The sequence below is a fragment of the Corvus hawaiiensis genome, chromosome 20, assembly GCF_020740725.1.
Source record: "Corvus hawaiiensis isolate bCorHaw1 chromosome 20, bCorHaw1.pri.cur, whole genome shotgun sequence".
In the NCBI taxonomy this organism is placed as follows: domain Eukaryota; kingdom Metazoa; phylum Chordata; class Aves; order Passeriformes; family Corvidae; genus Corvus; species Corvus hawaiiensis.
The window spans coordinates 4,477,958-4,504,750 of NC_063232.1; the positions used below are offsets into that span (position 1 = coordinate 4,477,958).

Below are 26,793 nucleotides of genomic sequence, written 5' to 3' on the forward strand. Positions count from 1 at the left end.
CTCACATAGGACGAGTTGCAGTTCCTGAAGGAGCATCATTTTGTCACAGGAGAGGCAACCAGGGATCTCAGCCCTTTCTATGTGCCCTAAATGTTTCCAGCAGCCCTGCTAATCCTGTCAGGATAAGGAGACAGACCTTGGTAATGAAGAAAAGTTGCAGATTACCTCAAAATGCTGATTTCTCATGAAATTCAGGGCTTCTTTAATCTTCTGGATGGTGCTGGGCCCCTTGCGGCTGAAGCTGCTGGCTTGTCCACGGTCAAGGTAGTCAGAACTCTCCTAAAAAGGAGAAACACATGGTGTTCACTCTGTTCCTGAGCTGACCCCCTAAAAGAGCAGCCCCAAGTTAAGGCTGAGAAACTGTGGTTCTTTCAACTTCTTTGTGTTCCTTTTTGTCCTGTTTCATGGATGCAAAAAGGAAGACACACATGTTAAATGACCTGCTCAAAACCAGAAATGAAGGTGGTACTGGGCACCACATTCCTATCAGCAGGGAATGTGCCTGGGAACAAATCCCAAGCACAGTCCTTTACCTGCAAGGAGATGGTGGGCGTTGCAAATGCATTCCTGTAAATCCAGTCAGCTTCTTCCTCCAGCTCATCATCTTCAGCACTCTTCACCGGGATGGATCTCAGCTGGGAAGAGACAACAGCATGAGCAGAGGCACGTGCAGCACCAGGGCTTGCACTGCCACGTTTCCGAGAAGCCTGGAAATCATTGGTTTGAGCTGCAGGTTACCTCTGGGGACCCCCCACCTACGGGGTGCCAAGGATATCACTTCAATGTCTGCACCTTCTGAGCACACAGGAAACTGCATCAGCTTTACACTAGATAAAGGCAGCTACAATCCTGTCAAAGGCTTGTGGAAAGGCCTGCAATGGTGCAAAGTCTGCTGTGAAAATCAAGGGAGGATATCTCCACTTCCCGCCAGACTCCCAAATTTTCTGCAGTTACATCCTCTGTTCCAATCTATCTGTGCCCTGCTACCACTTTTCTTGCTGCAGCCACAGAGTAACAGAACATAAAGCAGCTCCAAAGCCTCTCTGGGCACTCAGTCTCAGCCACTTCTCTTTCAGAGGTGCTGCTCTAATCACCACTGACATCCATGAAGATGACAAATGTGCGAACAGGCCACCTACAGCCAGAAGACATTACAGACAGCATTCCCTCCCTTCTTTGGCACAGACTGGATTGGGAAAAAAGGTCCTTTGGAAAACCGAGAAGGGCAACAAACCTCTGCACAGAGTTATACTAACATACACTAATACACTAAAGGGAGATGGATTATTCAGTGAAAATCTGAATACAGGGTAAAATTAAGACAAAAATATGAGACACCAGAGGGATTCCTCACAGCACAAATAGCACTTTGTATGGAGAGCAGTGTAAGTCCCATCACTCTGAGTGAAGTGGGTTACAGCAGTTATGTGTTGGCTGGCACACAGGTAGGCTAGAAACCTTCCCAAGCCTTCTCTGGCACTGCATCCTGCTCTCCCTATGTCCAGCTCAAGGGATTCCTACCATCATCCAGCACAAAGCCACCTCAGCAGAGCCCAAACCCTGCACTTCAGCAGTGCAACACTGGCACCCAGTGGCCACAGGGAAGCTGTGACTGAAGCTAAACCCAGACTCACAGAGGTCCAACAGCTCCGAAGTCACTGATATGCCTGAGCGCAGTTTTAGCCTGTACATTTGACAGGTAGGGTCGTCCAAGAAGGAAAAAGAGATTCCAAAATCCAGCCAGCCTGCATGTCCCAGGCCTGGGAGCCAAAATGCTTTCTGCCTGCAGAGCTGCAGTCCCTTCCCTCACCTGGAACCTCTCAGGCATGTCTGTCATGCGGATCTCATTGTCCTGGTCCGTGAGGTGGCTGCTCTCCAGCTCACTGGGCTCGTACATCTCGAAGATGCTGCGGCGACTGACGCGCTTCTTGGTCGTCTTTTTGGGCCGCACACGGGTCTCCCCTTCGGTTTCCTCATCCTCATATTCATACTCCTCCTCCATCTCCTCATCGTACTCGTTGTACTTCTCAAATTCATCGTAGTCAAAGTCCACACCAAAGATTTCCTGGGCTTCCTGCAAAGCACTGGAAGGCAAAAAAACCCCTGTTGTTCAGCCCCACAGTGTGGTTCACAGAACATCTTTACAGCCACACAGAGAAGGCCAGGGGTGCCCAAATCTAAGCTTCAGTTTCCCACCCAGGCTAAAAAATCATGGACAGGTACAAACTGAGCTTTACTGCAAATATTTCTCTTAAGGGCCTAGTTTTGGTATCCCTTTAAAAAAATCCAGGGGAAAAAAGAAGGAGTCACACATTTGAGAAATCACACACTAAAAGCTCTATGTCTAAATTTACCAGGTTTCTTCTGGGAAAAAGACCAGCAGAATCCAACCACAAGCTGAATCACTCTGCAGTTGCAAGAACCGAGTGAGCTGAGCAGTATTTTCAAGGCTCCAGGCCAACTTCCAATCAATACTTACGCGTCTGTGTATCCTGGAAGCTTCTTTCTCCATTTTGGCTTCTTCAGAGGTTGTCCATCATCATCCACAATGAAGTCATCAATGTCTGGACATTGAGAAGCAATTCAGTGGTCAGGGAACTTGGATATAGAACTGGTACCTCTGACAAAGCTCAGCCAGTGCAACTGTGAGCCTCCACCACAGACTTAGGCTGCTGCTGGCTGTCGGTCTGCCCAGCTCCCCACAGCATCTCCTACACCAATCTCACACAGTCCAGGAGCCTGAACCACAGTACCAAGCTGGAACAAACTTCCAGACACAGGCAAAGCTATTTGGCAATTAGTTACAGCTCAGTGCACTGAAAATACAGTCAGGAAAGGCCTGGCTGCTTTGGACAGTGGAAAGAATTCTTGAAACGTTTTTGGTATGGTAATAGCAGCAGTGACAGGCTGATGCTGAAGGGGTAGGGCAGGCATGCACTGTGCTATGAGGTACTAAACAGTGCCTTGCGTGCCTTCCTCTGAAGCATTTTCATTTTTGAGGCAGCTTAGGGGAGGTGTTCAAGACCTCAGCACACAAAACGTGCTCCTGCACGAAGTGGTTCAGACAGACAAACGAAACCTGTCACTCAGAAATGTTTAATTCTAAGAATTGTACTAATCAGACCAACAAGAGCTTTGCCACGACAAGGTCACAGCTTTTGGACACTGCTAGCTCACAGAAAGTCTGAACTTTGTTCCTGTGCTTTAATCCTAGGACAAACTTTGGATGTAACTGAGCACCCACACTCACCAGATTCATCTTCCTCCTCCTCCTCCTCCTCTTCCTGTGCAGCAACAGGAGCTTCCACAGCTTCCCCTCCTTCCTCGCCTTCACCATCTTGAAAGATTTCTTCAGCAATGGCTTCCTTCTCATGCTCTTCCTTTCCATAATCTTCTGCTTCATCGTCCTCATCATCAGACATTTTTCGCACACGCCTGAATTTTTGCTGCAAGAAAAATGTCCTGCTAGTGCTCACAATTCCTGGCTCAGCACTGCACTTCCTCTGCAGGCACCTGAGAGGGAGCAGGATGGAGCCCAGCACGTCACAGGCACACAGGGCAGAAGAGCCACCCCCTCAGGAGGTGTGCCTGTGCCACTTGTGTGCTGTCACCACCAGTGCTGGCCTGGCTGACGTGACTCTAATGTTACAGAAAGAGCTTTAGAGTCTGTAACAGCCTGTGCTGACCTTGAGGTTAGCACCACACAGGAATGGAAGATGAGACTGTCCTGAAGAGGTGGAAAGGGAGGAGCACAACAGACTTTGGGAACCAGAAAAAAGTGCTTTGCAAACTCCAGGCAGCCAGGTCCCAGTTGCTTGGGCAAGGAGAGATCCTGCTTCCTTCAAGCTCTCAGCTCTCCCTTTCCCAGAGGGCAGGAGCTAATGGGAGGCACTGTCTGCTCACGCCAGGCTGGAGCCCACCCTCCTCTGTGCTAAAACACACCATGCCATTAACTGCAGCACGGGAACACAACTCACTCTTTTGACTTTAACGCCCAAGTTTTCTTCAATGAGGTCGAAGTCATCATCCTCCAGGCGGTCATCAAAAGCTGAAGAAGAGAGCAGAGATCAGTTACACTCTCCCTTTACTAATCTGGGAATGCACTAAGCCCAAAAGGGCACAGCTTACCCAGCTCATGCAGACACCCAGGGCAGAGGATGCTCTCTGCCAGCATTACACCTACTAGTAACAATCATCACAAAACTTACTGCGCTTTCTCTTTTTGTGCCCAACATCATCCTCTGAGTCTCCAGAGTCACTGGCTTCCTCCTCCTCTTCCTCATCGTCATCGTCGTTAATGAATCCTTTCAGGTTCCCCTGCTCATCCTGATCATCGAGGTTCAGCTCCTCCTCTTCCTCATCTGGGATGGAGAGCAGCACGTGTTAGACACTTACTGCTTATCCACTGAGACCTGGCTCTGTGCAAGCAGCATCTTCCTCCACACCATCTACACAGAGTTTTAACTGAACACTTTTACTGACACGGAACCCAGCCAGCTGCTCCTGCCAGATCCCCACTTCTTGTCTCGTGCTCTCTCTGCAGAGGGAACAGGTGGAGTGGTCACACTGGAAGAATTCTTCAGCTTTTACCATTTACTACCAAACTGTGTGACTGCAAGTCCCACGGGGGTGAAGTAGCATATATTTTATTGCCAATTACAAAAACCTCTTGGAGCACTTGGAAGAAAGGAAGCATTCAAACAGCTGAGATTATTGACTACAGATGGCCCTGCTATTATAGCCCAGTTATTGCTCCATCTGCAGAGTCACAGGATGCAGAACAGAACAGCAACAAACACAGACAATTCAGCAAACTCACCATCCTCATCTTCCTCTACAAACTTCTTGGTCACTCTGGGTACAACCTCCCCATCCTGGTTGTACTCCTCCTCCGACTCCTCTGCTTCACTCTCCACGAAGTCAGACATGGCTGCAGCCTCTCACACAGCAGCTGGGGAAAGAGGAAACATCCCTGGCATCGGCTGAGCAAGCAGAACGCCAGCACTTCCCCCTTCAGGTTTTGGAGAGAAGGCAGCTAAAGCAAGAAGCATTTCAAATTAGCTACAGAGGCCCTGAATTACCCAGTGTCCACCTTGCCTGGACATCCCTGTCACCAGAGATTAGGCAGGAGAAAGCAGCAGCCAAGAGCTGCCAGCTCCTGCCAACCCGTGTCTGGGTGAGGAGGGCAGGAGCTGCCACAGCAACACTCGCGGCTCCTGCGGCTGAAACACGCACGCAGCCAGAGCCTTCATCCCATCCACACCCTCCCACGCGCTGGGAAGGCTCCCACTGATGCTGCACCATGTCAGGCACACGGCCCAACTAATTAGGATCTTAATACGATTAATCCTGGCTCAGTTGATGAAGCCAGAGTGACCCTGAAAAGGGCCTCAACTGAGCTGCGATCGCCAGCTGTGAGTGAGACTCGTCAGAGCCCATGGAGCAAACTGGAGAAAGGTCCAGGGGTCCCGGGTTGGGGCTGGGGGTTTGGGGCTACCCACAAGCCAGAGCCAGGATATCCCATGCCAGGGGCCTCAATCCAGCGCTAAGGAAGCAACAAGAAAACTACAAAACCAGCGCATTTTCTATATCCAGAACCTTTTGTTTGATGCTTTTCCCAACTGGGGTTTCTGGAAACAATATAAATCAAGCTTGGCACAAAGGAAAGTGTTTGCCAAGTTCTGTTTCTCTGAGCCTTCCACTTCTGCTGGTTACAAACTCATTGATATTTCTGAAATTTTCAAAGGAAGTTTTTAAATCTCCTTTTTATGTATATCAAAACAACTGAAGCTTGCAAGACTCAGCTATGAGGAAAACCAAATCAACTCCTCAAACGGCTGTGAGGATGAAAATGCCAGCCCAGGAAGAAGTACATGCCTTTGGGAAGGTACAAAAAGCAGCTCAGAGGTGTCAGATCTAAAGCAAAAACCTCCATGTTAAATTACATCTGACGTAATTCAACACACAAACACGCAAAAACAACAGAGGAAAAAAAAGATGAGAAAAGAATTCTGTATGGCAGGGAATGATACCTAAACAAACACGCTTCAAAATATTCCCATAATCATTTCCCCACTGCAAACAACCCGCTGAAGGAAATCAGTCCCATATGGGACAACCTGATCAAGGCTTTGCCATGACACTTCTCGTGTGCAGGATTTCTTGTTCTGCCCTGAGATCCACACATCTGCTGCACAAACACAACAACTTGGGAGAAAAACAGGGACTTAGTGCTCAGTTAGAGTTAAAAGGTGCAAGGCTGATCTTGGATGATCTTTTAAGTCTTAAAATACGAGCAGCTCTGAAGGAACGTGTCATCCGTATCTCATCAAAGAAAACCCACAACAAAGATGAGGGAAAGACCTCTGCCAGATTTCAGACATGAGTGGAGAGCAGCTCATACTCCTTGGCTGCAGAATACATGGCTGTGGCCAACGCAGGATGCTCCAGACAGGCAGAAATCACAGCAGGCCAAGGCTACTGCTCTGCATCCAGACAGGACGTGGCTGCTCTGGTTCAGTGCGGGATCCCTATCCTCAAGAGGACACTTTAGAAGTCACACACTTGTATTTAAGCATCCCTCTCAGAAACAATGGCTCAGAGGGCAGCACTGATGCCAGTTAAATGTGTGTTCCTGATGCAAATGCCACTGATGAATCGTGTGACTACACACAGTAGAGCAACAGCGATTCCGTTTACCTGCCTGTGTATGAATATTCTGCCAACTTCACACTTCCTCACCAATCTCCTGCTACAGGTATTCACCAGGGTGCATTAACATACACAAACCTGCAGGCTGAGTGGCTTTCCCTAGAGCACTTCCAAGTCCAATAACCTCGTTTTTCTCCTGCCCATGATCAATACACAAACTCATCTCATCAAAGCACCACATCCAATTTCACCATTCTCTGCCAGTGAAGTGTTCAGCCCACGATTCCAACTTTCTTCCTCATCACTTGTTCTAAAATTTCCTGGCAATTTCACTCCATGTCAACTCAAATTTGTCTGGACACAGCGAACAAATGGGATTTGAGAAAGCCATCTTATTTAAATGATCCAGCCAAGCAGGTTCCACACAAGCCAACCACCCACAAACCCAGGTGCTTTCAGCTACAGAGAAATTCATCTCAGGACAGCAGGGATGTCACTTGGCATGGAAAACAGAAGCAAGATGTTGAAGCAGACATGGATTAAAGGTGCCTCTCCCATCCTCTGTGCCAGGGAGGCCTTAATTTGAAACAGAACAAGCCAGGGAAGTGAGCAGAGGTGCACAGACAGAACTTGGTGTGGTCACACAGGGAGAGACCTGAGGAGGTTTAAAGACTCTGGACCAAGGAGTGTTGGGCCAGCCCAGCTGTTTTGATCAGGAGTGTCTGCACTTTGCTCAGCTCAAGGGCACAGTGGCACTGATCCAGAGTCCACAAGCTCCTTTTAACTGGGACCGTTGAGTTCTGATCAGGTCAGGACCAGGATGGACATCGGCCGCAGGCTCCGTGAGGTGAGGCAGGGCCCTTAGGACAAGTGCTGCTTTGTGAGAACCTAAGGATTTCAGAAATCATTCACGCATCCAGATATCTGCTGGCTACTCAGGACATTGGGAACTGCAGAGTCCCTCACGAGCTTCACAGACTGAGCAGGTGTGGAGTGAGAGAAAGCAGAAACATCCAATACTCTCCCAGCTACAAGGATGCCACCTAAGGCAGGAGACTTCAGTGGTGCTCACAGAATAACCAAGCAGTGTCCTCAGAGCAAGAAATATTTATTATTCAGCAACCAACCTCAGGACAGCAGTGTGAATACACAAACCAGCAAAGCCAAGTGCTCACCTTGGCTTTAGGACATCATGGGTGCAGCAAAGACCGTCCTTTGTGGGAGAAATGACATCAATCCCACATTAATACTGGTTCTGTGGGGTTTTTTGTGGTGGGGGGAGAGAGGGCTTGGGCAGGGATGGTTCTAACCTCTGGCACTTCATGGTTCAACTCACAGTCCATTTAGGATCACACAGATCCATGGAACCACACTGCCGAAGTCACCACTAAACATCTCGCTCAGTTCTCATGGCCACACTTCAAAGAGTCAAACTGCAGAGGATTCAGAAAGCTCTGTGACAGTAAGAGAGCTGGGGAACTCAACTCAAAATGCAGAGCCTCAGGAAGCCAAATCTATTAATTTTGTCAATTAAATGCTCGTGAAATTAATTTTAGCACAGTCCAAGTGCATCTACAGGAGTTCAAGACTGACAACAAATGTCTGACTAGGAAAAAGCCAAATGAACTGCAAAGATAATGCCACTGTTTCACCCCCTGAAGCTCTCAGTGAAATCAGTATCAGTTTTCTTAAAATAAAAAAAAAACAAAACCAAGCCATAGTTGAGTTGGAACGTGTGGATTTAACACTAATAACTAAGTAAGGATCTTAAGGCTGCGTTCCACCACAGAACTCAGACAAAATCATCTTGGCATCTTTTAATTTGAAGCTTAAGAGCCTAACAAAAACATCCCTGTGAAGCACTGCAAGGCACTCACACCATGAGGAACCACCCTCACAGGCACCCCCTCAATGCTGAGCTCTTCCTCAGAGGCACTCTGGTATCCACATGGACTTCTGATGACAGCCCTGACATCGGCAATACATAACTTCATATTTAGCTTTTAAAGCTGTTTTACAGATTTCTGAAGTTGGCATCTAAACCGGACACTCCCACCCCTGCTTGGTGGAACACAGGGGGAAGTGATGACTGGGGACAAGGAAAGTCCAGGCAGCCACCAGAGCTCAGGAACTTCCCATACCTGCTTTGTTGGTTTTAATGCTCCCGTCGGTCCCACCGCCCCCGATGCTATCAGGTGGCAGCACGTCCTGTGGCAGGGTGACACATTTAATAGCATGTTGTGTGAAAAAGCACATCCGCCTGTTTATTTTAGCCCTGCTGCATCATAATTTCCGGTCAGAAACAGAAAACTGATGCTCCCTCCTCGCTTTCTCTGACCTGCCCATGACTTCACGCACCTGGATCGTATCTCCTGTCAGCAAGCTTCTCCCCTAAGGTGAGGGCATGAGGGCTTTGATTACCCAAAAACCTGCTCTGCCCCTGCCTCTTCCAGCGCTCCCCTTTTGGGATGGTCTAACCAGAATTGCCAGGGCACAAACTGCCAACCACTTACTCAGCAGCACGACAATGTTTTCTATTTCATTCTCTCCTCCTTTAAAGTAATTTCAAAATATCCCTCTCAGGCTACAACGGGGTGTTGAAGTCGTTTTAAAAGAAGCAATTGCTCAGACACCTACTGCTCTTCCCTGAATTACAAGAGCTGATGTAGGGCCAGTTTTGTGGTGTTTGTTATCTTCCTTATACCTTCTGCCATATCTCATTTACCACACGACCACTCCCACCTGGTGTTATCTGGTCTCTGCAACTCCCCACAGTTTAGTTATCCTAAATAATTTAGGAGTAACCTTCCTTCTCCACATCATCGTATTCCGAAAAAAAAAAAAAAAAGAGCACAGGAGATGACTGTGAAACTCCACAACAACCTCACTCCCCCGTGACCACCAATCGTTTGCCACCTTTTAGTCATTTATTAAACCCAAAAGGGCTTTCCCCAGGCCCTTGGCTTTTCAGGGAGGACATCGCCAGAAGTTTGGAAAGCCCAACGCAGTGGCCTGGGAATCACACTTGCGGAGCGGAGATCCAGGAATCACACCGGCATTGTGGGGGGGTCCAGGACCACCAGGGTGGTGAGAAACGAAGGTCAGACCCTTTCCCCCTCTCCAAGAAAGGCATCCCGATGCTCCGCCACGCCATCACCTCACACCCGCAGCCACGCCATCACCGCTTCCCACCGTGCCAGCGCTACCCCGCGGCCGCGGCGGGCGGGGGCTGCGGCACCTCCCGGCCCCGAGGGAGCCGCCCCCGACTCCGGCCACCGCCTCGCCTCCCCGGCCCTGCCCGCCGCCCCGGGAGGCTCCTGCTGCCGCCAGCCCCACCCACGGCCACCACCGGGGCCGCACCGGAGCGGCCGCCGCCGCTTCACCCCCGCACCGGGGCCCGCGGAGCAGCCCGACACCAACCTCGGGGACGTCCCTGCCGCCTTCACCGGGGCTCGGAGCCGCCGCGGCACCGGTCGGGGACTGACGCCCGGGCCGGGACAAACGCGGGTGCGCCCTTCCCCCGGTAAAAGACCCCCCGTTCCCCGCCGCCACCGCCGCCCCGCCGGGCCCGGCGCGGCCTTACCCGAGGGGCCGAGGGAAAATGGAGGCGGCGGCGGCGGCGAGCGCGGGGGGCGGAGCGGGCGAGCGGCGACCTCCCGGCGGGCGGAGCGGCCGCGCTTCCGCTTCCTGCGGGATGGAGGCGGCGCGGCGGCCGCCGCTGCTGCTCCCGCTGCTGCTCCCGCTGCTGGTGGCGGTGCTGGGCGCGGCGGGGCGCGGCGGCCCCGGGCCCGTCACCTGCGGCTCCGTGGTGAAGCTGCTCAATGTGCGGCACAACGTGCGGCTGCACTCGCACGATGTGCGCTACGGCTCCGGTAACGGGACGCGCCCCCCCTCCCCCCCCGTCCCCTCCGCGTTGGGCTGAGCTGGGTGTGATGGTGGTACTCCCTCCTCCGCAGGCAGCGGGCAGCAATCGGTGACCGGGGTGTCGGCGGCGGATGACGGGAACAGCTACTGGCGGGTGCGGGGTCGCACGGCCGCCGTGTGCCAGCGGGGCACGCCGGTGCGCTGCGGGCAGGCCATCCGCCTCACGCACCTGGGCACCGGCCGCAACCTGCACAGCCACCGCTTCACCTCGCCGCTCTCCGGGAACCAGGTACCGGCCGGGGGTCACCACCCCTGGGCCCCGAGCTCGGCATCTTTCCCTGGGCACGACCGGGCCCGCCTTGTCACTCGGGTCTTTGCGCGTCCCCTGAGTCCCTGCTGGGTTCTCCCTGTCCCTACGCATCCCACCTGGGTCCCCCTCGTCCCCCACGGTACTGCCAGCCCCATCTTATTCCCCAGTCAGTCTCCTGGGTTCTCCCAACCAGATCCCCCCATATGTCTACTAGTGTTTCCTAATTCCTGGCCCCAGATGTGTCCCCACCGGTCCCATTTTGTTTCCCAGTTCAGACTCTTCAGGCTGGGTCCCTACCAGCACTATATTTTTCCCTGGTCCCAGCTGGGTCCCTGCCAGTCCCACCTTGTTCCCCACTCCCTCCCAACTCTCTGTGCCCCGCCAGTGCCTGAATCCCAACCAGACCTTCCAAGTCCCAACAAAGCCTCAGTCACAACCAGGTCCTTCCTCCCCCCTAGGCCCAGCCCCTTTCTCTGCCCACCTCAACCCTCCCCTTTTTTCATGCTGGCCCCCAAACGAGCTCTTCTTCACCCCCAGGAGGTGAGTGCCTTTGGGGAGGCCGGCGAGGGTGACTACCTGGACGACTGGACAGTGGTGTGCAGCGGGACCTACTGGGTGCGGGACGATGAGGTGCGCTTCCAGCACACCTCCACCGACGTCTTCCTCTCGGTGACCGGGGAGCAGTATGGGCGGCCCATCCACGGGCAGAAGGAGGTGCATGGCATGGCCACCTCCAGCCAGAATAACTACTGGAAGGTGATGGAAGGCATCTTCATGCAGCCCAGCGAGGCCTTCCAAACGGAGCAGTACCACGCAGAGTTGTGAGGGACAGACAGACTGACGCTGAGCCTCCGGGCGCTGCCCTGCCGTGTTTGGGACTGCTGAACCCAGGGGATGGCTCCTGTCCTCACCTGGGACTGACACACACCACTGACACAGGGCCCCAACACAAAGCAGATCCCAATGTCCTGAAGTTGATGCGGAGCAGATTCCACTGTCCCAAATCTGACACTAAGCAGGTCCCAGGGTCCAGACCTGACCCAAAGCAGCTCCCAACATCCTAAAACCACTACAAAGCAGATCCCAGCATCCTAGATCAGCACAAAGCAGGTCCCAACATCCCAAATCTAGCACAAAGCCAAGCCCAACATCCAGGCCTGACCCAAAACAACTTCCCAAACTCCCTCCCTGTCCCTTTCCAGCCCACTCTGTCCAAGGACACCCCCCTTAAAGGACTGCTGTCTCTGGGAGCTGTGCCCTTTGCTGTACCCCAAACTGCTCCTTGTGCCCTGCAAGGACCTGGGGCTATAAAAGTGCTGAACCCTGCCCTGTGGTGTGGCTGTTTGTGCAGGGCATGCAGGGGACATCTGGCACTGGGGGCCAGACTGGTGTCATCTGCCCTTGCCCCGTCTTGGTGCTGCCCCTGGTGTCACCCACTTGTCCCATCCAGTGCCAGACCCGGTATCAACCCCCTGTCTGAACCCGGAGCTGCACTGGTGTCCCCCCCTGCTCCTCGCTCCATTTCAGTGCCGGACCTGCTGTCAGCCACATCACTCCACCCCAGAGTCCGGAGTCACTCATCTCCCCACCCCGTGCCGCCCCGTTGTCATCCTTCTCCCCATCCCGCTGCCGGACCCGGTGTCACCCCCTCGTTCTATCGCAGTGCCGCCCCGGTGTCACCCCTGTACCCATCCCCGTGTTCCCCCCGTCTCCACCCCGGTGCCGCCCTGGAGTCAGCCCTGTCCCCGTGCGGTGTCCGCGCTGTCCCGTTCCGGTGCGGCCCCGGCGGGGCGCTGCGGCCGCCGCTGTCCCCGGCAAGGCCCCGCCCCGTCCCGCCCCTCCCAGCGGCCACTCGGGGTGCGCGGGCGGCCCCACGGGCGGCGGCGGCGGCGGCGGGGCCGGGGCCGGGGCAGGGGCGGGCGGGAGGGAGGGAAGGGGTCTCACCGGGGCCGGGGGCCGCACCGGGGCCGTGCCCGCCATGCCGCCGCCGCTGCCCGCCGCTCTCCTCGGCCTCGTCCTCGTCGCGCTGCTCGCCGGGCTGCTGGCGCGGTCAGGGCCCGCCGGGCGGGTCTGGGGGCGTGGGGGACCCCGCGGGGGCTCGGGGGGGTGTGGCAGGGGTGGGGAGGGGGCACGGCGGTGGCAGTGGGGGGACAGTGGGTTGGGAGGGGGTGGCAGCGCGGCGGGTGGGGCTCTGCTGGGGTGGGAGGAACTCGCCGGGGTCAAGGGGAGGCCCGAGGGGCTGGCAGTGGGGGGTGCGGGGGTTTGGGGGGCCCACGGGAGTTTTGGGGGTGAGGTGAGGCTGGTTGGGGTAGTGTCAGGAGTGGAGGGGGCCCGCGGGGTTGAGGGTGAGGTGTTGGGGGTCTGGGAGGAGGGGAGCAGAGGGTAAGGGGGTCAAAGAGGGCTTGGGGAGGGGTGTCAGGGATTTGGGGAGCTCGCAGAGCTGGGGGAGAGTTGTAGGGGGGAGCCTGCAGGGGATTGGGAGGTTGTAGAGCTGGGTGTCAGAGGCTTGGAGGCTTAAAGAAGTTCAGGGGAGCCCGCAGGGGTGGGCATGGGGTGTCAGAGGGGTGTGGAGGTCAAAGGGAGCTCTCAGGGCTTGGGAGGGGGGGTCAGGGGTTGTTGGGGGTGGTCTTGCAGGGTCTCTTCCCCAGTCTGGGAGCTCCTGTCCAGCTGCAGGTGCTGGAGCTGGTGCTCAGAGGGCAAAGAGCATCCCTGGTCCCCAGCTGCAGCTGGGAGACTGACCCTGGCCTTCCCCCTGACCCCACAGATGGCTGGCATGTCGCCTGGCCGTCACCTGGTGCCGGCAAAAGCTTCATGCAGAGCTGAAGATTGGCTCCTTTGGCTTCTTCTGGGCCCAGAACATCAGCCTCAAGTTCCAGCAGGAGCAGCAGACTGTGGTGGGTACCTGGGCGAGGGGTGGTCACTGGCAGACAGGTAGGGAAGGTGGTTCCAGTCACTTCCAGTCTGGCAGCAAATCCATGGAGCCGCTCTTCTACTGAGCATCCCCATGGCTGGTGCCAGGCCCTTCCTCCCATGGCCAGACTTGGGGGTTTGGCTGCTCCTTGCATGATCCCAGGCCTTGGGGGTGGAGTGGGAATGTTGAGATGAGCATGACAAGGCAGAGCCAAGTTTTTTCTTCTCTGACCTACCTGTATGTCCTTACAGGAGATCGACAACGTCTGGATCTCCAGCAAACTGAGCCGGGAGCTGCCGTATGTACCCTGACCCCAGCTCCCTGCCTGCTCCCTTTGGGTGTCTGTCTCACCCCTGGCCCTGCTGGCTGTGCCCTGCTGCCTTTACACCTTTCTGCCATCCTTATTTCCATGTGGTCAGCTCTGTGAGGGAGTGACCCACACTTGGAGGTTGCAGTGTCTTGTGGGTGCCCTTGTGGCGATCCTGCACATCCCTGGGGTGGGGGAAATCCCTGGTGATGGGGACAGGTGTGCCAAGTGCAAGCTCTTGTCAGAGCTGCCTGTGTGGTTGATCCCCAGGCGCTACTTCGAGCTGTGTTTTGGCGAGGTGCGAATCCGCACGGATCTCCAGAAAGGCCCTGGGTTCCAGCCATCCGTCCCGGAGACTCCCAGAGAAGCTGATGGAAGTGAAAGCAGAACAGACCTGACCCTTAAACCCTCCCTGCTGAGGCTCCTTAGTCAGGTGAGGCACTGGCTCGGTGAGAGGCCGCTGTGGGCTGTGCCGCTGTCGGATATCCCTCACAGCAGCACCTTCCTCCCAGCTCTTTTCCATCCATATGGATTCCATCAACATCATGGTTCTGCACGTGGCCACCTCAGAGTCTCTCTGGCACATCCAGGCCAGCCAGACACGTCTCCTCCTGAATGGCAATGGGAAGAGGTAATGCTGTGCTCGTACCCCACTCTGCTTCCAGGGCAGGGAGCTCCTCTGACCCCAGCCTGGTGTCTCTCGTCTCTCTGTCCTGCTCAGCAGCATCCTTTGTCACCTGTGATGTGACACATTAACCTCCTCTGAGGCTGGCCTGGTTCCTTTTCCTGTCACAGGAAGCTTGGGTTGTGCGTTCTCCAAATAATGTAGTGTGCCTGGAGTTAGGGCATGCTCTGCTTTTGTGAGCACTTGGAGCAGGGACTTGGGATCCCTGTGTCCCACAGGAAAGAGGGCAGGGACTTGTTTTGGCAGCAGCAAGACCCACATCCTCCTTCTGTTCTCTGCTCTCCCCAGCCTGACGTGCGAGGTGAGCCTGACAAAGGTGAACAGCAAAGTCCTCCGGAGCAGCGAGCTGGTGAGTGCTGGGGGAGGGAGAAATTCCACACTTGGAGCCTGGGCACTGGCTCTGTGGAACACTGAGGACCTGTTCCAGGGTGTCCCTGATGGACAGGCTGATGCTGCCAGGTGCTGGGCACTGTGCTGTACCCAGCTCTCCACCTGCAGCAGCCACTGGGAGGGCACTGTGTGACTCCCTGTGTGCTCCTTGCCGTGTCCCCTGTGCACAGGATGACACGTGCCTGGCAGAGCTGGCCCTGGCGCTCTCCCTCTCCCTGGAGATCAGCAGCAAGCGGCGGCTGGTGGGCGTCTGGCTCTGCGTCCGGACACTGCAGGCAGAGCTGCACGAGGGGCTATTCTGCAGCCCCCTGCTGCACCACATCACTGCTGGGGCCCAGCACAGCAGCATGGGGGAAGAGCCCAGCACAGGTCAGGATGGGCAGGGGCAAGCTCTGGGCAGGGCAGGGGCTGGTGGCCCCCATAGCTGCACTGGAGGCAGAGGGATTTGGCTGTGCGATCCCTCCCTGCCGCTCCAGGGTGTGGGGTTTGGGCAAGTCCTTCCCGTGACTCTCTCTGTCCTTCTCCAGGCCCAGGGGAGCCCTCGAAGTCCCTGTCTGTGCTGAGCAGGGACACACTGAAGCTCATCCCCAGGAGGGTGGAGATGAAGCTGGAGAACACTAGCATGGTGCTGTCCATGAACAGCCAGAAGAGGTAAAGGAGGCAGGTGGAGGGGGAGGCTGTCCGAGTCCAAATTAACGCTGGGGACATGGACCTGGGGACAAGTGTGCCATTCTTTGCTCATCCTTTAGCTCTGACAGACTGCAGAGAGCAAGTCCTAGAGCCCACTCCAGTGGGAAGGACTGATCTTGGCCTGGGGCTGGGCTCTTGGGGAGGCAGGAAGGCACGTGAGCTGGTTCTCCAGTAGGACAGCTGAGAGGATCCTCAGGCGATGGGATGAGAGCGCTGGGCTGGGCTGCAGCTGGGCACTGGCTGCTGTGTTTGTCCATGCCAGCGTGCTGGTCAGCTGGTGGTGAGAGACAGGGAGATGGAGAATGTGACAGTGCAGTTCCCTCCTGGCAGTGACTCTGTGTGTCTTCCAGGCACCTCACCTGGAGCCTGAAGCTGCTGCAGTTTCTATATCAGCGTGAAGAGGAGCAAATCCCGCTGCGCAACTTCACGCCCACCTCAGACCTGGACCAAATGAGTGTAGACCTCCAGCTGGAGGGCAAGTAGCCAGGAGGGCACCCATGGGACAGGGCTGCCATCACTGCCCTCTGCCACCCCTCATTTGTGCTCCTCTGTCCCCCCAGATGGTCTTCTCCTGTCCCAGAGCCGCCAGCGCATCGTGTGCCTCAACTCCCTGAAAACCAGCGTGCAGGTGAGCTAGCGCTGGGTACACTCTGTCCCCTGAGGGTGGCTGGTTTGGCTCCTGGCATGAGTTTTTTGCCACCTGGCCCTTTCCCTGCTCTAGGTCACAGCCATTGACCTCTCGGCTGCTGTGCTGCTCAACACCTGCATCATCCACTACCGTCACCAAGAGTTTTCGCACTGGCTGGGCCTGTTGGCACAGGAATACAGGTCCCGGGTGGTGTCTGTCCCCAGCCAAAGGCACAAGGGAAGGTAAACTTGGCCTCAGTGCAGCTGCTGGTATCACAGCTTGTTTCCTCTTGCTGCCCACGCTCTGGCACGGTGCCTGGGCACTCAGCACCTTATCTGCACAGCCTGTGGGATGGAGAGGCTGGTCAGGAGGCGATTAGGGAGCCCTTGCAGAGAGGACATCCCTCTGGGCCTGCTCCCTGCCAGGCTCCGTGGCACGCAGCTCCCAGTAACAGCCCATCCCTGTTTGTCCCGTGCAGGAGCTATCCCCAAATCCTAGCGCCCATCATCCTGTGTGCCTCGCTGTCCAACGTCAATGTGTCCGTGCAGCTGGGGGACACTCCACCCTTCGCCTTGGGCTTCAACTCCATCTCTGCAGGTACAGGCTGGATCAGGGAGGTGCTGGGCTCTTCTTGGGGTCTGCCAGAGAGGCACCAGGATGGGAATGGGGTGGGCCGTGTTGCCGCTGTGCTTGCCCGTGTGTGTGTGGCCACGGGCTGTGGATCCCTGCCTGATTGTGTCTGAGGTGCCCAGGTTTGGGTGAGCCCTGCCTGTGCTTCCCCCCTCCTCTGTGCCCACAGACTACCAGCACCTGCGGCCGCAGAGCGTGCACCAGCGAGCAGTGCTGGCTGTGGACCACCTGTGCTGGCGGGTGGGCAATGACTCCCACATCCAGCGTGCCCCACATCCCCCCAACATGCACGTGTGGGGAGAAGCCCTCATCCTCGACTCCTTCAACCTCCAGGTGAGGGACGAGCCAAGGGGACAAGGGGTGGATTTCAGTCTCAGACTCCATGGGGGTGGCACAGGGATGTGTGGTGGCACAGGGATGTCCTGCAGCCTGAGAGTGATTGTCCTGTTGTCCTGCAGGGCAGCTACAACCAGCCCCTTGGCATGTCCAGCGCCCAGTCAGATACACTCTTCCTGGATTGCACCATCCGGGGGTTGCAAGTGGAGTCATCTGATACCTGCACTGAGTGCCTGGCCAGGGTCCTGCCCCTGTTCTGCCCACGGCGTGGTGGGGCTGAGCCTGCCAAGCAGCCGCCCTCTGTCTCCAGCGAGCCCTGGGGGCTGCTCTGGAAGGTGGATCTGAAGGTGGAAGACGTGAACCTTTTCACCCTCTCGGCCATAGTGGGTAAGTAGCATCCAAGCTGATCCCAGATGTCTGTCCTGGAATAATCCTGCAGTCAGAGGAACCTGGCATGTTGTGGTGTGCCTCCTATGTGCCTCCAGCACTGACATGCTGTCTCTCCAGGTGCTCTGGAGCTGCGGCTGGACACGCTGACCGTCCTGGGAAGTGCTGAGAGCTGCACGGTCAGCGTCCAGGGCATGGTGCTGGCCTTGGTCAAGAGCATCACTGAGAAGATGCAGCCGTGCTGCAAAGCTCCTGCCATCCCCAATCCAGTGGCCAACCTCTCCATGCTCTCTGTCACCTACCACAGCAGCATCCGCTCTCTGGAGGTTGGTTTGGCTGTCGGGCCACTGCTTTATCCTGTTGTTGGGTAGGATGGGGCAGGGGGAGGATTGGCTGGCATGAAAGGTGTTGGGGGAAGAACAGGGCTGTGCTGTGCTTGCCCTGGCAGTGACGTGGTGCCTGCTCACTCTCTTCGGTGCAGGTGCAGTGCGGCGAGGGGCTGGTGGTGCTGTGGAGCCCACCTGACCACATGCACCTGTACCATCACACCCTGGCCACCCTGCAGTGCCACGAAGCCTTGCGGAGCGCCCTCGGCCACAGGACGCTTCCCTCCGTGCCCCCAGAGAGCCCCACGTCCCACCCAGCCACCCCTACTGAGTCACCGGGGCCCCTGCAGCCAAAAGGACCCTCTCCCAAAAGATTCCTGTCCCTGTCCCTGGAGCTGAGCTCTGCCAAGCTCACAGCCTTTGTCTCTGAGGCCAACTACATCAGCCTGGCTGCGGAACGGACCTCGGTGAGCTGGCACGGCGGTGCTCTGCACAGCTACTGCCCCGAGCTGGCCGCCGGCTTTGATGGACACAGCATCTTCAGCTTCAAGGAGGTGGAGGTGAAGCTGCTGCCGGAGCTGGAGGAGGTTGTCCGGCACCGCGACGCCTTCCCCGCCCTGCGCACCCTCCGCAACCGCGGCTGGGCCTTCTCCTTCGCCAGCGTGACCATCGAGTTCCCCTACCAGTATGACTTCTCCCGCACGCTGGACGCTGCCGTGGGCGTGCAGAAGTGGCTGAAGGGCTTGCACCGGCCCGGGCGCCCCGCCAGCACAGCCCTGCCCCCCGATTTCCTGCTCAAAGTCACCCACTTCTCCTGGGTCTTCCTGGATGATGTCTTTGAGGTCAAGTTGCGAGACAACTACGAGCTGATGAAGGATGAGAGCAAGGAGAGCGCCAAACGCCTGCAGCTGCTGGACGCCAAGGTGGCTGCACTGCGCAAGCAGCACGGGGAGCTGCTGCCTGCCCGCAAGATCGAGGAGCTCTACGCTGCTCTGGAGAAGAAGAACATCGAGATCTACATCCAGCGCTCGCGGCGCCTCTACGCCAACACGCCCATGCGGAGAGCCCTCCTCACCTGGACGCTGGCCCACCTGGAGCTGGTGGCCATGGCTGATGAGTCCTTCCACGGCACGGAGCGTGTGTTGGAGCAGATGAGGGACCTGGATGATGTCAGCCCGTTTCCCCCTGAGGGTCTGGAGATGGTCACGCAGTGGTGCCGCATGATGAAGGGCAGAGTTGGCAGCTTCTTTGGTGAGTTGCTTCGTGGGAGGGTGCCCTTGGAGGACAGCATGATGGCTGCGCGGCCTGGGCTGGCACCACGTGGTGTGTAACCAAGCAGGGAAAACAATTTTTGGAGGTTCAAGGGAGGGGGAAGGAAGCAGAGATGTGACAGGACGTTGGCTCCTACTGTGGCCGGAGTGGGGGACTGCCTGTCTCTTTGCTGCCCCATCCCTCAGCCCTTCCTCCGCCCGCAGTGCGGATCCGTGACTATCCCCGGTACCTGTTTGAGATCCGGAACTGGCAGCTGTCCGGCCGGCTGATCGGAGCCGAGCAGTGCGGCCAGGCCTGCTCCCGGCGTCGCCAGGTCCTGAAGCTGGGGCTGCCCTGGGGGGATGCCACAGTGGAGAGGAACATGCCACCCTTGAAGTTCTACCACGACTTTCACTGTAAGAGCTGGAGGAATGGGGGGCTCTGTGGTGGCGTAGGGACAGGGCAAATGGCCGAGCCAACCTCTGTGTCCCCAGCTGTGATCTCCCAGTACACCATTGTGTGGGGGCCCTGCTGGGACCCAGCCTGGACCCTGATCGGCCAGTGTGTGGATCTCCTCACCAAGCCCTCAGAGGACCCCAGTGCCCCATTGCCCTGGTGGGACAAGAGCCGCCTTCTCTTCCACGGAGACTGGCACATGGACATTGAACAGGCCAACCTGCACCAGCTGGCCACCGAGGTGGGTGCCACTGGACTGGGGAACAGCGTGGTGTGGGGTCAGCTCACACCGGTCTCTCCTCACGCCTGTCCTTGCAGGACCCCTACAACACCACGGAGAACATGCACTGGGAGTGGAGCCAGCTCTCCTTCCACTGGAAGCCTGGGCAGTTTGTCTTCAAGGGCAACCTGGATATCAACGTCCGGACAGCCTCCAAGTGAGTGTGGGGCCACAAGCACAGGGGGCCCCCACCGGTGCTGCGGGGTGACTGGGGTCTCTTTCTGCATTCAGATATGACGACTGCTGCTTCCTGCACCTGCCTGACCTGTGCATGACACTGGACCTGCAGTGGCTGTGCCATGGGAACCCCCACGACCACCATGGTGTGGTGCTGCGCTCCCCCGAGTTCCTGCCTGAGGTGCCAGTGGGGCAGCAGTACGACTCCTACCGTGCCTTCCGCTCCGAGAACCTCAACCTCTCCATCCGCATGGACCTGACACAGCCCAGTAAAGGTGGCTGACAGCATCCTGGGGATCCCCTGGGAACAAGGGGGATGGGGCAGAGCACGCTGGTTGTGGGTTAGGTGCTGCCATGTCCCAGCCCCATGGTGCTGGCTGATGGTGGGTATATTCTCAGAGCACTCCCAGCCCCGGATCCTGCTCTACAGCAGCACCCTCCGCTGGATGCAGAATTTTTGGGCCACGTGGACCAGCGTGACAAGGCCCATCTGCCGTGGGAAGCTCTTCAACAACATGAAACCCAGCAAGAAGAAGCTGGGGCAGCATTACAAGCAGTTGTCCTATACTGCGCTCTTCCCCCGGCTGCAGGTAATTCCCAGGGCTGGAAATCCAGTGTTTCTTCCCTGCTCTGCCTGTGCTGGACTCCCAGCTGCTGCTCTCTGCTCCCTCTCAGGTGCATTACTGGGCCTCCTTTGCCCAGCAGCGGGGGATCCAGGTGGAATGCTGCCAGGGACACATCTTCACGCGGGGCACGCAGCGGCTCATCCCGCAAGGTGAGTGGGAATCCTGCCAGCAGCACTTGCAGGTACAGCAGGGCCCTGGCTGAGCCTTGTCGCTGTCCCCCAGCTGGCACAGTGATGCGACGGCTCATTTCGGAGTGGAGCATCACGCAGATGGTGAGTGACCTGAGCCAGGTCACCGTGCACCTCATGGCCTCCACTTGTGACGAGAACGCTGACCACCAGCTTGACACCCTGGTGAAGAAAACCCACCTGCTGAGCCTGTCCTCCCTCACCTACCAGCGGCACAGCAACCGCACGGCTGAGGAGGTACCGCTGCAAACAGGGCACGGCAGCCTGTGCTGGCCTGGTGGCATCTCCAGGACGTGGGGTGTTGGTTGTTGGGTGCATTGGCGAAGGGATTTGGCTGGGGAAGAGACAGAACTTCAGGGCCTCCAAGCTACCAAGCACCTGACTTTGTCCCATCCCTGGCATGGGCCCATGCTGGGGTCTCTGGGGTGGTCCCGTGGGCTTCAGTCCCCACACTCTGCCTGCAGGGCCTGGCAGGGCTACCAGCCCTAGTGCATGAGGCCACTGGGCAGGGCTGGGGATGGCTTTGCTGTGCTGAGGCTCTGACCCTCTGTGCCCAGGAGCTGCCCCTGCGTGATGGGGACGATGGTTTCCACACACACCAGCTGCACTTGGTGGACCTGCGGGCGTCCTGGACCACCACGAATCGGGACATCGCCTTCGGCCTCTACGATGGCTACAAGAAAGCAGCTGTGCTGAAGCGTAACCTGTCCACCGAGGCCCTGAAGGGGCTGAAGATTGATACACAGCTGCAGGCCAAGAAGTTGAAGCGTGGCCCTCTCTCTGCTCACTCCATCCCTGCCAGAGTGACCGCTCCCATCACCAGTGGCCGTCCCGAGAGAGCCTCCTCAGGGGGTGAGCATGGCAGGGAGGGGAGCAAGGGGAAAGTCACAGCACAAAGCCATGCCTGCCTTCACCCTGTACGTTTGAGTCATCCCCCCACAGCTTTGCACTGACCCTTTCTCCTTCCCCAGGGGCCTACATGCTGCAGAAGCTCATTGAGGAAACGGACAAGTTTGTGGTTTTCACAGAGGAGGAGTCAGGGGCCAGCGAGCAGCTCTGCGGCATCGCCGCCTGCCAGACCGACGACATCTACAACCGCAACTGCCTCATCGAGCTGGTGAACTGCCAGGTACCTGCCTGTCCCCACGGCCTGGCTGTGACAGGGGCTGTGCCTGCCCCAGAAAGGTCCATCAGACCCCTGGGGTCTCTCCCTCTACAGATGGTTCTGCGTGGTGCAGAGACGGAGGGTTGTGTGATCGTGTCTGCCGCGAAGGCACAGCTGCTGCAGTGCCAGCACCACCCCGCCTGGTACGGGGACACTCTGAAGCAGAAGACATCCTGGACATGCTTGCTGGATGGCATGCAGTACTTTGCCACGACAGAGAGCAGTCCCTCTGAGGGGGAGCATGGCCAGCTCTGGCTGGAGGTGAGTGTGTGGTGGGTGAGCTGCGTGGGGGACAGGCAGTGCTGACAGTGCCCTGGCCAAGGCAGGGAGAATGGGGACAGCCAGCTGTGCCTCCTTGCCTCCCCAGGTGAAAAATATTGAGGAGCATCGGCAGAGGAGCCTGGACTCGGTGCAGGAGCTGATGGAGAGCGGGCAGGCAGTGGGGGGCATGGTCAGCACCACCACAGGTACTGCCCACAGCCCTGGCTGCTGTGCCTACCCCAGTCCCACTTGGATGTGACCCCAAGGCTGGTAGAGCTGAGAGCACCTGGCCTGGCCCTGCGTGGCTCCAGGAGGTGGCTGATGCTCCAAGCCTTGCACTGTGCAGTCCCCAGCGTGCCAGGATGTGGCACTCTGACTATGGTCCCTCTGCCTGTCCCCAGACTGGAATCAGCCCTCGGAAGCCCAGCAGACCCAGCAGGTGCAGAGGATCATCTCTCGCTGCAGCTGCCGCATGTACTACATCAGCTACAGCCATGACATCGACCCCGAGCTGGCCACGCAGATCAAGCCCCCTGAGACCCCTGCCAACCAGGAGAAAGAGGATCTCCTGAAGAAGCAGGAGGGTGGGTGCATGCAGGCAGTGTGCCTTGGTGGGTAGAGCTCTGGGCTGACCCACGGGTGGAGGCTAACTCCAGGGGTGGTCTCTTTTGGCCCTGCTGAGGTCAGAGGGCTGCATGCAGGAGGAGTCCCCAGCACATTTCTGGCCATGCTGAGGCCCCACTTGCCCTTTGTGTCCCTGCAGGAGCTGTGGACACCTTCACCCTGATCCACCACGACCTGGAGATCTCCACCAACCCCGCACAGTATGCCATGATCCTCGACATAGTCAACAACCTGCTGCTGCACGTGGAGCCCAAACGCAAGGTACCCACGGGGCTCCAGGTGTCTGTGCCACTCAGTGCAACCAGGCTGTCCTAACCTTGCCCTATCCCTGTGTCCAGGAGCACAGTGAGAAGAAGCAGCGGGTGCGTTTCCAGCTGGAAATCTCCAGCAACCCTGAGGAGCAGCGCAGCAGTATCCTACACCTGCAAGAGGCTGTGAGGCAGCATGTGGCCCAGATCCGGCAGCTGGAGAAGCAGATGTACTCCAACATGAAGGTGAGCCCACATCCCTGGTTCCATGGGATCCCCACTCCAGGGCAGAGGGTGCTGAGGGTTGTCTGTCCTTCAGTCCTTGAAGGATGACAGCAAAAACGAGATCCTGCTCGACCTGAACCATCGGCTGCAGCAGCAGCTGAGCCAGGAGAAAGCTGACCTGCAGCTGGAGAGCGAGGAGCTGAACATACTGATCAGGTAGGACAAGGGGGAATGGCTTTAAACTGAGGGTGGGTTTGGATTGGATATTAGGAAGAAATTTTTCCTGGTGAGGTCCTGCCACAGGTTGCCCAGAGAAGCTGTGGCTGCCCCATGCCTGGAAGTGTTCCAGGACAGGCTGGACAGGGCTTGGAGCAACCTGGGACAGTGGGAGGTGTCCAACCCAAACCGTTCTATGATTCTATGATCTCAGCCTTCCGCAGCATTGTGTCCCCCTTACCCCAGGGCTCCCACATCCCAGCTCCTTCCTCTGTGCTGCAGGTGCTTCAAAGACTTCCAGCTGCAGCGAGCCAACAAGATGGAGCTGCGAAAGCAGCCGGAGGACGTGAGCGTGGCACGGAGGACCGAGTTCTACTTTGCCCAGGCACGCTGGCGCCTGACGGAGGAGGATGGGCAGCTGGGCATCGCCGAGCTGGAGCTCCAGCGCTTCCTCTACAGCAAGGTGTGGAGTTGGACAGTGCCACCCACAGCCCCTGAGCTGGGGACAGGGACTTTGGGAGCTGATGGCTTTGTCTGCACAGGTCAACAAGTCCGATGACACGGCCGAGCATCTGCTGGAACTGGGCTGGGTGACCATGAACAACCTCCTGCCCAATGCTGTGTACAAGGCAAGTGGCAGCTGGGGGAGCAGCCCTGCATCCTGGGGACCCATGGGTGGCCTGGGTAGAGTGGCCTGTCCTCACCCCAGCCACCCATCCTCTTCCCTGCAGGTGGTGCTGCGTCCCCAGAGCTCCTGCCAGTCCGGCCGGCAGCTGGCACTGAGGATTTTCAGCAAGGTCCGGCCGCCCGTGGGAGGCATCTCCATCAAGGAGCATTTTGAGGTGCCAGGGCTGGGCCAGGAGGTGCCAGGGTCTCCGTGGGGCACAGGCAGTGTGTGCCTGGCTCTGACATGTCTCCTTCCCACAGGTGAATGTGGTGCCTCTCACCATCCAGCTCACCCACCAGTTCTTCCACAGAATGATGGGTTTCTTCTTCCCTGGCCGTAATGTGGAGGAGGAGGAGGTGGGGGATGAGGAAGATAAGTCCAAGCTGGTGACAACAGGTGAGAGGCTCGTGATCACCCTCCCCTCTGGATGTCCTTGAACAGCTCTAGCTGTGTGTCCAGGATATGTTTGTGGGCAGCTGCTGTTCTGCCATGAGTTGAGGAACAGGGATTTGTGGTCTCCCCTGTGGACAGGGAGATGGTTGGAGGGTCTGGGTCATGGCTAACCCCTGGCTGGACACCACCACCACCTCCCACCCTGTTTGCCCCAGGGATCCCCGTGGTGAAGCCACGGCAGCTGATCGTGGCCGATGACTCACTGGGCCCAGGGAAGGGAGTTGCTCAGGGACTGAACCGGACATCAGGGGTCAGAAGATCGTTCCGAAAAGCACCTGAGGTACCTCCTGCTGCTGTGAGGGGGCAATCTGCGACAGCCCTGCCATGGTGCCAGTCTGTTTTCCCCTGACTGCAGGGCTGCATAGCCATGTCCTCCCACACTTCCCTCCCACACTTGTCTGTTTTCTCCTGCTCCCTCCCACCATGAGGATTTGCATCCTTTACAACCAGGCGCCTGCACGCTTGATGTGATCCCTGTATCTCATTTTTCTAACACCCTGCCAGAGCAGCTCTCACCTCTCCCTGGTGAAGCAATGCCATGGCCTAATGCCCAGCTGTCCCTTCCCTGCTGGTTCCTGGCTGTGTCCCCCCTCCTTCCCTTCTGCTCATGGCTTCTGCTCTGTCCCCAGCATCCCGTGGATGACATCGACAAGATGAAGGAGCGTGCAGCCATGAACAACTCCTTCATCTACATCAAGATCCCGCAGGTGCCGCTCTGTGTCAGCTACAAGGTGTGGGATCAGTGGGATGGAGTGTGCCTGGGGGTGGCTTGGGGCATCGTCCCACACTGCCTGACACCTCTGTCACACAGGGGGAGAAGAACAGCGTGGACTGGGGCGACCTGAACCTGGTGCTGCCATGCCTGGAGTACCACAACAACACATGGACATGGCTGGACTTTGCCATGGCGGTGAAGAGGGACAGCCGCAAAGCCTTGGTGGCACAGGTACGTGGGACCACATCCCTCTTCCCGCTCTGGAGGCTGCCAGAGCTGCTCTGCCCAGGATGGCGATGGTAACCCCAGGGTGGGTGTCACGTTCCCCAGAGCGGGAAGCATCTGCACTGGCTCAGCAGCTTAGGCTGTCACCCATGCCAAGGGCCCGGGATGTGGCCATGATGGGTGCTGAGCCCCCTGACTCCCGGGACAGGTGATAAAGGAGAAGCTGCGCCTGAAGCCGGCGGCGGGAGCAGAGGCCCGGGGGAAGCTGGAGAACAAATCCGACGGGACCATCCAGCAGCAGGAGGAGGACGAGAAGGCTCGACTGCTCATCGGGCTGAGCGTGGGCGAGAAGAACCCCAGCAAGAAGTCGATCTTTGGCAGGCGCAAATGACGGCAGCACCCGGCAGGCCGGGAAGGGATTTGGGGTGCCCCGTGCTCCGCCCTTGGGGGGGCACCCTGAAGGTGGAGAGGGGGCTGCGCTGCCCGAGGAGGGCTGAGCCACACGCAGGCCCTCGGCAGCCCCGTCGCTGTGGGGCAGGGGTGGAGCAGCAGCACGGGGATGTGGGGCACAGGGTGCTCCAGGACCACTTTGTGGGGTGCAGAACCCTCGTGCCAAGGGTTCCTCCTGTGAGCTTGCCGCACTCCCTGCTGTGCGGGTGCTGGGCCCAGCCTCTGGGCCTGGTGAAGCAGCAGGATCACTCCAGGCTGGGAAAAAGGGGAACAGGAGAGAGTTTAAATAAAGAGTTTTTAATTTGGAACAGGCTCAGGCCAGTGGCTTGTTTCTTGCCTCACCCTGCAGTGCTCAGCACCATGCCCCACCTCAGCCCGGCAGCACCACATCACAGGGTCTTCACCTCTGGGCTTATCCAGGAATTGTTCAGGGATCCCGTTTTGGGACTCA

At 57.5% G+C, this 26,793-nt stretch overlaps 3 protein-coding genes across 6 annotated transcripts in view; 2 read left to right on the forward strand and 1 right to left on the reverse strand.

The window, feature by feature from the left end:
* SUPT6H (SPT6 homolog, histone chaperone and transcription elongation factor) overlaps window positions 1-10,310 on the reverse strand; it is a 26,948-nt gene extending 16,638 nt beyond the window's left edge. The window contains exons 1-9 of one of the 3 annotated variants that reach the window (XM_048324505.1): window positions 10,235-10,310; window positions 4,820-4,951; window positions 4,209-4,361; window positions 3,978-4,048; window positions 3,251-3,446; window positions 2,480-2,564; window positions 1,811-2,084; window positions 534-635; window positions 166-279 (exon numbers count right to left, since the gene is read on the reverse strand). In XM_048324505.1, coding sequence (XP_048180462.1) covers window positions 166-279; window positions 534-635; window positions 1,811-2,084; window positions 2,480-2,564; window positions 3,251-3,446; window positions 3,978-4,048; window positions 4,209-4,361; window positions 4,820-4,928 — 1,104 coding nt within the window. In that variant the 5' untranslated portion in view covers window positions 4,929-4,951; window positions 10,235-10,310. Of the gene's footprint in view, window positions 1-165; window positions 280-533; window positions 636-1,810; window positions 2,085-2,479; window positions 2,565-3,250; window positions 3,447-3,977; window positions 4,049-4,208; window positions 4,362-4,819; window positions 4,952-8,792; window positions 8,818-10,071; window positions 10,178-10,234 lie in introns of those variants that run through there. The other 2 variants (XM_048324504.1, XM_048324507.1) reach the window with 2 other exon arrangements.
* On the forward strand, window positions 10,253-12,151 carry SDF2 (stromal cell derived factor 2). Its single transcript, XM_048325034.1, has 3 exons — window positions 10,253-10,523; window positions 10,608-10,804; window positions 11,363-12,151. The coding sequence occupies exons 1-3, from the start codon at window positions 10,253-10,255 to the stop codon at window positions 11,648-11,650; spliced, it is 756 nt and encodes a 251-aa protein (XP_048180991.1). The 3' UTR covers window positions 11,651-12,151.
* Window positions 12,152-12,776: 625 nt separating this feature from the next.
* KIAA0100 (KIAA0100 ortholog) lies at window positions 12,777-26,650 on the forward strand. 2 transcript variants are annotated; one of them, XM_048324596.1, is made up of 39 exons: window positions 12,777-12,874; window positions 13,590-13,719; window positions 13,988-14,034; window positions 14,314-14,476; window positions 14,556-14,674; window positions 15,017-15,077; window positions 15,289-15,487; window positions 15,646-15,769; window positions 16,159-16,283; window positions 16,369-16,436; window positions 16,530-16,678; window positions 16,915-17,033; window positions 17,236-17,399; window positions 17,525-17,789; window positions 17,910-18,115; window positions 18,271-19,366; window positions 19,591-19,782; window positions 19,861-20,063; window positions 20,141-20,259; window positions 20,334-20,554; window positions 20,679-20,869; window positions 20,955-21,054; window positions 21,128-21,330; window positions 21,651-21,945; window positions 22,065-22,222; window positions 22,313-22,519; window positions 22,626-22,725; window positions 22,921-23,103; window positions 23,283-23,404; window positions 23,482-23,637; window positions 23,711-23,832; window positions 24,115-24,295; window positions 24,375-24,461; window positions 24,564-24,674; window positions 24,760-24,895; window positions 25,108-25,232; window positions 25,582-25,683; window positions 25,764-25,898; window positions 26,101-26,650. In XM_048324596.1, the coding sequence occupies exons 1-39, from the start codon at window positions 12,804-12,806 to the stop codon at window positions 26,281-26,283; spliced, it is 6,738 nt and encodes a 2,245-aa protein (XP_048180553.1). In that variant the 5' UTR covers window positions 12,777-12,803; the 3' UTR covers window positions 26,284-26,650. The 2 variants fall into 2 exon arrangements, with proteins under 2 accessions (XP_048180553.1, XP_048180554.1); XM_048324597.1 differs by having other exon boundaries at window positions 15,652-15,769.
* The last annotated feature ends 143 nt before the right edge of the window (window positions 26,651-26,793 follow it).

Coding starts and splice junctions, on each gene's coding strand:
- SDF2 (XM_048325034.1), top strand. CDS start 10,253: ATGGAGGCGGCGGCGGCGGCGAGCGCGGGGGGCGGAGCGGGCGAGCGG. Junction 10,524..10,607: donor CGATGTGCGCTACGGCTCCG/GTAACGGGACGC, acceptor CCTCCTCCGCAG/GCAGCGGGCAGCAATCGGTG. Junction 10,805..11,362: donor CGCCGCTCTCCGGGAACCAG/GTACCGGCCGGG, acceptor CTTCACCCCCAG/GAGGTGAGTGCCTTTGGGGA.
- KIAA0100 (XM_048324596.1), top strand. CDS start 12,804: ATGCCGCCGCCGCTGCCCGCCGCTCTCCTCGGCCTCGTCCTCGTCGCG. Junction 13,720..13,987: donor AGCAGGAGCAGCAGACTGTG/GTGGGTACCTGG, acceptor ATGTCCTTACAG/GAGATCGACAACGTCTGGAT. Junction 16,284..16,368: donor TGTAGACCTCCAGCTGGAGG/GCAAGTAGCCAG, acceptor CTGTCCCCCCAG/ATGGTCTTCTCCTGTCCCAG.